The 9404-nt window shown below is 68.3% G+C and overlaps 2 protein-coding genes across 2 annotated transcripts; one reads left to right on the top strand and one right to left on the bottom strand.

The window, feature by feature from the left end:
* On the top strand, positions 1-1276 carry PDE3 (putative 3'5'-cyclic nucleotide phosphodiesterase; the record flags this gene model as incomplete). The annotated part of the gene is made up of 2 exons (XM_009042631.1): positions 1-607; positions 807-1276. The coding sequence occupies 2 exons, from the start codon at positions 1-3 to the stop codon at positions 1274-1276; spliced, it is 1077 nt and encodes a 358-aa protein (XP_009040879.1).
* Positions 1277-6950: 5674 nt separating this feature from the next.
* On the bottom strand, positions 6951-8338 carry AURANDRAFT_72514 (expressed protein; the record flags this gene model as incomplete). The annotated part of the gene is made up of 1 exon (XM_009042560.1): positions 6951-8338. The coding sequence occupies one exon, from the start codon at positions 8302-8304 to the stop codon at positions 7033-7035; it is 1272 nt and encodes a 423-aa protein (XP_009040808.1).
* Positions 8339-9404: the final 1066 nt, after the last annotated feature.

Here is a 9404-nt window from a genome sequence, read left to right as displayed (position 1 = left end):
ATGTCCACGGCCTGGGTCGACCTCGTGCCGCCCTACCACAACTTCAACCACGGCACGGACGTGCTCCTCCAGGTCGCGCAGTACGCTCTCGTCTTCGGCGCCGCGGAGCTTTTGACGCCGCTGGACGTGCTGGGCCTCGGCGTCGCGGCTTTGGGCCACGACGTGAGCCACCCGGGCCTGAACAACGCCTTCCAGGTCAACAGCGCGTCGGAGCTCGCGCTGCGCTACGCGGACGTCGCGGTCCTCGAGGCGCACTCCGCGGCCGTCGTCGGCACGTTGGTCCGCGACCGCCAGCTGCTGCTGGGCCTGAGCGACAAGGACTTCCGGCGGTGCCGCCTCATCATCTGCGCGTCGATCTTGGGCACGGACATGTCGACGCACTTCAAGACCATGGAGCGGCTCACGAAGTTCAACGACGCCGCGCCGTGGACCGCCGAGGGCGGCGGCGCCGCGAAACGGGACGCGCTCGAGGCCGAGGAGCGCAAGTTCGTCTGCGACGTGCTGCTGCACACGGCGGACGTGTCGAACCCCGCGCGGCCCTGGGACCTGTGCAAGAAGTGGTCGGATTTGGTCATGGACGAGTTCTTCCGCCAGGGCGACAAGCTGTGTGGAAATCAAATATTCAACCCGACTTCAATGTGCGCGTATTCGAAAGTTTCGACGCAATCGCTTCGACTGTGCTTCGAGAACTCGACGAGAGCAATCGATTCGTCCAAAAATCAGCCGAATCGACTTCGATTTGGCCGAGATAGAGAGGCTTGAAGTTTTTGCTGGACAGGGCGTTCCACTGGTTGATTTGCACACAGGCGACAAGGAGGCGCTCCTCGGGCTGCCCATCTCGCCGAACTGCAACCGCGCGTCGACGAGCCAGGCGGGCTGCTCCATCGGCTTCAGCGACTTCATCGTCAAGCCCCTCTTCTGCCAGGTCGCGCGCATGCTGCCGGGCCTCGAGGGTACGGCCGTCGCGTGCCTCGCGTCGAACCGCGAAAAATGGGTCGACGCGAAGGACGCCGAGGCGAGCGCCGCCGCGGCGCCCGCGGCGGGCGCGCCGGAGGACGGCGCGAAGCGCGAGGACACCGCCTTCGACGCCGCGGGCGACGAGTCGCCCGGCGGCGCGCGCCTCGGCGACGACGGCGCGGCGACGACGGTCCGGGAGCGGCGCGGGACGCGCGCGGTTCGAGGTCGCTTCACCATGAGTTGGCCGCGCGCGATCGTTCCGGAAAGAGGATCCGCGCGTCGAGGGCGCTCCGAGAGATCGTCGCCCGTCCCAACATGAGCCGAAAACGAGTGGAACACGGCCGGCCTCCAAAGTCGGGCGCGCCGCACGCGGTTCCCGCCAGGTCCGGAAGCGGCGCACGAAGCTCATGGACCAGGGCAACCTCGCCGCGGGCTTGAATTCGACGAAGAAGAAGCGCGCCTTCGGCGACTCGTTCCACAAGCGAAGCCACCGGCCGCGGCCCTGGGCCATGGGCCACATGGGCTCCGTGAGCCACTCCGTGTCGCACGGCCTCGGCGCGCTGTCGCGGCTCGGCGGCTTCGGCCACGGCGGCGACGAGAAGCACGACCACGACGACGTCGAGGAGGGCAAGGCGAGTCTGCTCCCGCTGGAGACGGACCGGGGCGACGACGGCAGCGACGCGGGCGCGTCGACGCCGCGGGCCGCCGCGTGGCATTCGAGTCTTCAACCCGACTTCAATACGCGACAGTTTCGACGCACGCTCTTCGGCCGTGCTTCGAGAACTCGACGAGAGCCATCGATTCATCCAAACATCAGCCGAATCGACGTGACCGAGCTCGAGCATTTCAAAGTTTGGTCGGGACCGCCCGAACCGGCGGTCGAATGCCACGCAGGTGGGCCGCGTTCGACGCGTGCCTCGACGGCCTCGCGAAGCTCTACCACACGAACCAGATCCAGACGCTGTTTTTCGTCATGACCATCTTGACGTTGGTGGGCAACAGCATCCGCCACGCGTACCTGCGGCCGCGCGCGGATTTCGGCGTCGACGTGACGCTGACGGCGTTCCTCGGGCTCTTCGCCATCGAGATCGCGCTGCTCAGCCTCAAGGAGCCGGGCTACTGGGGCTCCGTCTTCATGGCCTTCGACGTCCTGGGCGCGGCGTCCATCGTCCTCGACGTGCCCTGGCTCCAGGGCGGCCGGGGCAGCCCGCTCGTGGCTGCGTGGAAATCAACCAGTGGAACGCCCTGTCCAGCAAAAACTTCAAACCTCTCTAGCTCGATCAAATCGAAGTCGATTTGGCTGATTTTTGGACGAATCAATTGCTCTCGTCGAGTTCTCGAAGCACAGCCGAAGAGTCCGGCGCAATCCGTTCGATTACGCTCACATTGAAGTCAGCTTGAAGATTTGAGTTCCACGCAGGCTCATGGAGAGCTCGTCCGCGCGCGGCACGACGCGGACCGCGCGCGCGGTGCGCCTCATCCGCTTCATGCGCTTCGTGCGCCTCGTGCGCATGGCCAAGCTCATGAAGTTCCTCGACTGCTTCAGCGACGCCAAGGAGGAGGACGCGAGCGAGGCCGCGCAGGTCGACGCCGGCGGGTCCGCGCGCGCGGCCATGGGCACGCGCCTCGCGGAGAAGATCTCGCGCCAGATGCTCCTCGTCGTGCTCGTCGTGCTGCTCGTGACGCCCTACCTCGACGCGGAGCCCAACGCGTACAAGCCCCAGCGCGAGATTTTGGAGGCCATGGGCAACATGACGCACGCCCAACGGAGCGCGTTCGTCGACCACAGCTACGCGCGGCGCTTCGACGTGCTCTACCTGCGCATCGCGGGCTACGACTACGTGCCCAAGAAGGATCACGTGTTGGACAACCTGCGCTACGGCGAGACCGTGACCTACAAGATCGACTACGGCGGCCCGATGCTCGGGCCCGACTTCTTCGCGTCGAAAACGAAGGTCATCCAGAGCCGGCGCCAGGTCGTCAAGCTCGAGGCGTTCTACGACCTGCTGCTGATCATCTTCATCTCCTTGCTCGTGGTCGTGAGCTCCTGGTCCTTCAACGAGGTCGCGGAGGACATCGTCGTGAGGCCCGTCGCGGACATGCTGCGGGTCGTCTCCAAGGTCGGCCGGTCGCTGGACATGCTCAAGCGGGACGCCCAGCAGGCCGAGTACGAGACGGACTTCCTGGAGCACTCCATCGGGAAGATCTCCGAACTGCTGCGCCTGGGCTTCGGGACGACGGACGCGCTTTTAGGCGACGGCGGCGGCGCGACGCTCGCCGTCGAGGGCGCGACGGCCATCGAGTCCGTGCGCATCCAGGCGGCCTTCGCGTTTTTGGACATCCACAACCTGACGCTCAACAACAACCACGTCAAGTCGGACGTCGTCTTCTCCTACGTGTCCGTCGTCGCGCATCTGGTGCGCAGCGCGCTCGACCGCTACCGCGGCGGCGAGGCGCGGAACGCGGCCAACTCGTTCCTGCTCGTCTGGCGGAGCCGCAAGAGCGAGCTCGAGGCGCCGGAGGTCGCCGCGGCGCCGGCGGGCGACCGGCCGGGCTGGGGCGGGCTGAGCTACGACGACCTGCCCGAGGTGTCGTGCTGCGACGCCGCGTTCAAGGCCCTCGTGCGGACGGCGCTCGACGTCGCGCACGTCAACGCCGTGTCGCCGAAGCACAAGGAGCTCGTGTCCGCGTTGGCCGCCTGCGACTTCCGCGGGTCCGAGGACGACGACCCCCACCGGAACTCGAAGCTGCGGCGCGCGGTGTCGGGCATCGCGCAGCGGCTGTCGACGGAGACGAAGCGCGCGGGGCTCAGCTTCCACGCGCCGTCGCGGGCGCGCCACGCGGCCATCAGCCGCGTCGTGGCCAAGATGGACAAGTACGGCACGGCCATCGTCTTCGCGTCGGGGCTCCACTTTGGGCACGCGATCGAGAACCGGCCCGCGGGCTCCGCGGGCGACGACTACGCGGACTGCACGTTCATGTCGCCCCACGTCAACCTGGCCGCGCGCCTCGAGCTCGCGGCGTCCGCGGTCTACGGCGTGACCATGCTCATGTCCGGGCCCTTCGTGAGCCAGCTCGCGCCCGCGACGCGCAGGGCAGGAAAAGGGTGCGAAATTCCCAACTTCAAAGGCTCATATCTCGGTCGTTTCCCACTCGTTTTGGCTGATTTTTGGACGAGTGTTCAGCTCTCGGAACGGTCCCGAAGCATGGATGCTTTTTCCGGAACGCGCGCGCGCGGAACACTCATGTTGAAGAGAACTTGAATCACCCTTTTCCTGCCCAGGCGACGCGCGCGACGGTGCGGCAGATCGACCGCGCGAAGCTCAAGGGCGCGGACCTGCGTGAAATCGAATCTTCAACCCGACTTCAATGTGAGGGTAATCGAACGGTTCAGACCAGCTTCTTCGGTCGTGCTTCGAGGACTCGATGAGAGCAATCGACCCGTCCAAAAGTCAGCCGAATCGACTTCGATTTGACCGAGCTAGAGAGGTTTGAAGTTTTTGCTGGACAGGGCGTTCCACTGGTTGATTTCCACACAGGCGCGGACGCGTCGACGACGCTCCACACCTACGACTTCCTGCCCGCGGAGCCCGAGCGCTGGCTCGAGGCCCAGGGCGTCCTGGGCCACAGCGAGCTCACGGCGCTCTTCGACTTCGACTCCAAGGGCGACTGCGACGCGTACCTCGCGAGTTTCAGCCGCGGCCGCGCGGCGTACCTCGAGGGCAACTGGGCCCTCGCCTACGACCTGCTCCAGCCGCTCATGGAGCGCCAGTCCGACGACGCGCCCCTGTCCGCCGTCGTCAACTTCATGGCCTCCAACGGCAACATCTGCCCGCCCGACTGGCGCGGCTACCGGAACCTCTAGGCCCCGGGCGAGCGCGGGCCCGCGCGGCCGTCGTCCGCGCGCCCCAAGAAGCCCCTTCCCTAAGGGGCGCTCCCCAGAGCGGCGACCGGGGCGGGGGGGAGTTCGTGGCTCGGAGACCATCCCGGTTCCGGCTTTGGCTCATGCACGCGCCTATATACCAGGAGCACGAGTAACTTCGGCCTTATCAGTGCCCGGGGGTTGGGGAGGCATGGCTAGTAACATATCCCGCAGGCGGGATACGTTGCCAGTCAGGTTCCGAGCAGAGGAGGCGGCGCGTGTTGCGCGAGAGCCGCTGAAAAAAAAGAAAAAAAAAGAAAGAAAAGAAAAACTTCGAATTGATTGCGCCGGGACAGCTTGTCGCGCGCTGGAACGGAGAGGGTTGGGGGGAGGCATCGATTGCGGAATCTGTGTGACCGGGCTAGTCTGTTTTCTCGGCAGGCTCGTTGGCACCGGTCGCTGCATGCTTCTTCGCGGCCTCGGAGATCTGTGACATGAGCTTGCAGTCATCGAGGCGGCTCAGTTTCAGGTCGCCGGCTGCGAGCTGCTGGAGCTGTGACATGAGCTTGATGGCACCCTCGTCACCGTGACTAGCCGCGAGTTTCATCCAGCGCATACCCTCGTTATGATCGACTTGAGCGTACTCACCTTTCAGGTACGATACACCCATATTGTACTCAGATGCAGCGATGCCCGCATCAGCTGCGAGTTTGCAGTACTTGAACGCCAACTCATGGTTGCCTTCCTTCCGGCAGAGGTTGGCAAAGTTGTGGTAGCCCCATACATTACCTGCCTCCGCCGCCCGTTGCATCAGCTCCTTGGCCTTCTTCGGATTCCGCTTCACACCACTTGGCCCATCTAGATAAATCTTCTGAAGACGCGTCATCGCATTCGTATCCCCGAGTTCGATGGCCCGTTCAAACAGCTTCACAGCCTTTTTGGGAGCTTTGCGGACCCCGAGGTGACCTTCGACATGAGCTACTCCCAAGTGAAACATGGCTGCAGCGATGCCCTTGTCCACGCCGCGCTGTATCATCGCGACCTCCGCCTCGTTGGTCAGCGGCGCCGGCTCGCGACAGAGAGGACAGGGCGCGCGGCCAATGTTAACGCTACACTGAAAGCAGATCGTTTTCCAGCAACAAGGACGAAGAACATCTTCCGAGTTGATGTCGAAGTCCACGAGGCAGATCGGACAACGCGAATCATGACGCTTTACTTCCGCCCCCGCTTCGTCCTTCGCCGTTCGCTGTGCCAACGCAGCTTCATGCTCCGCACGGATTCTGTCGCGCACGTCATCCGCGTACGACCGAGGCGCGGGTCCGTAGAAGACGGGCGGTTCCTTGCTCTCCGGGTCTGACTTCGCCTCTTCGTGGCCCGCCTCTCCCGCACGGATTTTCTTACAGGCGCTCTTGTGGCCCCGGGTCTTCCAGTCTATCACCTGGCAGTCCTTCGAGCAATAGTGGGCCGTGTTGCAGATGCAGTTCAGCTTGGCGGGCTTCGTGCAGACGGAGCAGGTCCATCCCTTCCCCAACACGTTCTTTATCTCCTGCTTCGTCGCCTTGATGAGCCGCTTGTCGGCCATGCCCTGGCGAGTCGCCTCCCGTGCGGGTGCCAACTCCCGGCGGCGCGATGGGCAGCCGCAGATGCTGCGGCGGCGTCAATAAAAATGTGTTTGCCTTCAACTTACAAGACGCAGCTCTATCTTGCAGCTCTCCTCGTCATCCCGCGTCGTCGCGATGCGCGCGCGGCCTGCGGACGAGGTGCATGCGCTCGTTGCGAAAGAACTCACTAGTCCGTCTGCAATAACCGCTGCAATGCAAGCATCGGCGCCGCTCAAAACGCCAGCAGCGCCAGCAGCGCAAGCAGCAGTGCCAGCACATCCAGCAGCGCTGGCAGCAGCGCCGGCAGCAGCGCGGGCCGCGGCGCCAGCGGCAGCGGCGCCGTCGCCGCCCCTCGACGGCGTCTGGGTCGCGTCGACGCTGGCCGCGCTGTTCCCGTTCTGGGGTCTCCTGGGCGCGCACCGCGTCTCGACGGGGACGCCGCCGATCCCGCTGACGGAGCGCTTCGTCGCGTGGCTCTACCGCCGGGCGGGCGGCTACGGCCTCGCCGGCCTGCCCGTGATCACGACGGTGACCGGCTACTTCTACATCTCCGCGATCAACGAGGCGACCGCGCGCGCGCGGCGACGGCCCCCGTAACAGCAAAAGACGCCCCTAGCCGCGGAGCCGCTCGACGGCGGCCTCGCGCTTCGCGCGCGTGGCGACGTTGTCCCCGAGGAAGCGGCAGACCATGGAGATCTGGCCGAAGAAGCGGAGGTACTTGCCCGTGTCCGGGTGCGACGGCCCGAGGATGCGGCGGCACGTCGCGAGGGCCGCGGCCGCGAGGGCCTTGGCCTTCTCCGCGTCGTCGAGGTAGCGGCGCTCGTCGCGCGCGGACGCGACGCCCCCCGCGTCCTCGCGCGCGAGGACGCAGCGCTCGACGACGAGCATGGACAGGACGTGGCGCTTGGACGCGAGGTCGAGCTCGTCCGCGGACGTCTTCGGGTCCGCGGCCGCGACCTCGGCCGCGAGCGCCCGCTCGTCGGGCCGGTCGCCGCCGCCGCCGGGCCCGCGGCCGCCGTCGAGCCGCGCGAGGACCGCGAGCACCTCCGGCGCGCGGGCCGCGCGCGTCGCGCGGTTCAGGTAGCGCTTGAGCAGCGCCGCGTCCAAGGCGACGTCCTCGTAGGCGCAGACGACCTTCATGTTGTAGACGGCGGCCTCGACGTTCGTCAAATCGCCGTCGTCCGCGGGCGCGGCGGGCCGGTCCAGCTCTAGATCCACGCGCTGCACCGCGAGGGCGACGGCCGTCGCGCCGAAGTAGCGCGTCTTGCACGTCGGGCACTTGTAGGACTGCGCGCCGCCGCGCCGCGACGCGGCCTCGGCCCACGCCGCGAGACAACTCGCGTGCGCGTACTTGGAGTCGCCGCGGCACGCGCAGGGCGACACGAGGGGCTCGTCGGAGTCCTCGGGGCCCTCGAAGCAGACGCGGCACCGCGCGTCCGCGGGGAGCGGCGGGCCGACGAGTTTCGCGACCTTGGCGTGCGCGCACTGGCACTCGCGCCACCCGCAGCCGTCGCAGACGCCCGACGCGACCGTCGGCTCCGCGAGCATGGTCCGGCGCGCGGCGCCGCCGGCGCCGATGGATTTCGTCAGCGGCACGCCCCGAGGCACGAGGCCGCCGACGCGCCCGGGCGGGATCGACCGCGACGGCGCCGCGGAACGCGGCGCGGGCCTCGCCGCGGCGAAGCCCTGGAGCGGCGCGGGCTTCGCCGCGGCGAAGCCCTTGAGCGGCGCCGCGGCGGGTGTGGGCGCCGCGGCTGCGGCGCTCGTGAGCGGCGCAGCCGCGGATTTCGCCGGCGCGGCGTCGGCGAAGCCCTTGAGCTGCTTCTTCGCGTCCGCGAAGCCGGCCAGTTTCTTGGGCGGCGCGAAGCCGGCGAGCGCCGCCATCGCGCTATCACCGGTGCACGCCGGCGCGGTAGTCGACTCAGAGGCTGGACCGGTCGACGAAGGCGCAGTCGCCTCAGCTCGCTGACAGCAAGTTGCAGCAGTTTTTTTTTAGCTAATAGAGATGATAATGGGATAGCATGGGCGGCACGCTCTCGACGGCCGCCGAGGACCTGTCGCCCGCGGACGGCGCGGCCTGGTGCAAGCGCATCGGCCTGTCCCAGTACGGCTGCCGCGTGGGCGAGGCGTCGCTGGAGCGCGTGCGCGCCTGGGCGTCGGGCTTCGGCTACGAGACGCGCGAGCTCTACGCGCACCTGGACGAGCTGGGCGTGTCCTACGAGGACCACCGGCTCAAGCTCGCCACGGAGCTGCGCAAGGCCCTCGCGCTGCTCGAGGCGCGCGGCGGGTCGTCGCGGCCGCTCGAGATGCCGAAACTCCGGGACGTCTTCGCCGTCGCCGTCGCCGTCGCGGACGACATGGAGGTCGACCTCGACTCGCTGGAGGCGAGCGCCGCGGCGCGCGTGCAGCGCGCCTGGCGCGCGCGGCGCGCGCGGCTCGCGGCCGCGGACCCGGCGGCGCGGAAGCTCAAGTTCCGCATCCGCCAGCTCACGATGCGGACGCGCGCCGCGGAGCGTTTAGGCCGCCACGCGCGGCGCGCGGCCGCGGCCGACGCCGTCGAGGCGCGGCGGGCGAAGCCGGCGCCGCCGCCGGTCGTCGACGCCGGGGACGCGCGCGTCGCCGCCGCGGCCAAGGCCGTCGCCGCGTGCCGCCTCCGCTGGGACCTCGAGCGGTCCCTGCGGGAGGCCGAGGCCGCGCGCGCGGCGGCCGAGGCGCGGGCCGCGCGGCTCCGGGCCAAGGGCGCGGCCCTCGAGCGCGACCTCCGGCGCCGCGACTCGCAGCTCGCGGGCGCGGCGACCGAGCTCGAGAAGACGCGCGCGCTCCTCGACCAGGAGCGCGACGCGCGCGCGGCGGACGCGCGGCGCCGGGGCCGGCGGCGGCCCAAGACGCCCCGGGGGCGGGCCCCGGCGCCCGCGCCCGCGCCCGCGCCCGCGGAGCCCGCGGAGCCCGCGGCGCCGGAGCCCGCGCCCGCGCCCGCGCCCGCG

This window comes from Aureococcus anophagefferens (assembly GCF_000186865.1).
Source record: "Aureococcus anophagefferens unplaced genomic scaffold AURANscaffold_34, whole genome shotgun sequence".
Classification (NCBI taxonomy): domain Eukaryota; class Pelagophyceae; order Pelagomonadales; family Pelagomonadaceae; genus Aureococcus; species Aureococcus anophagefferens.
Note: the sequence above shows the minus strand (reverse complement) of the source record. Positions and strands in the feature narration are given on the sequence as shown.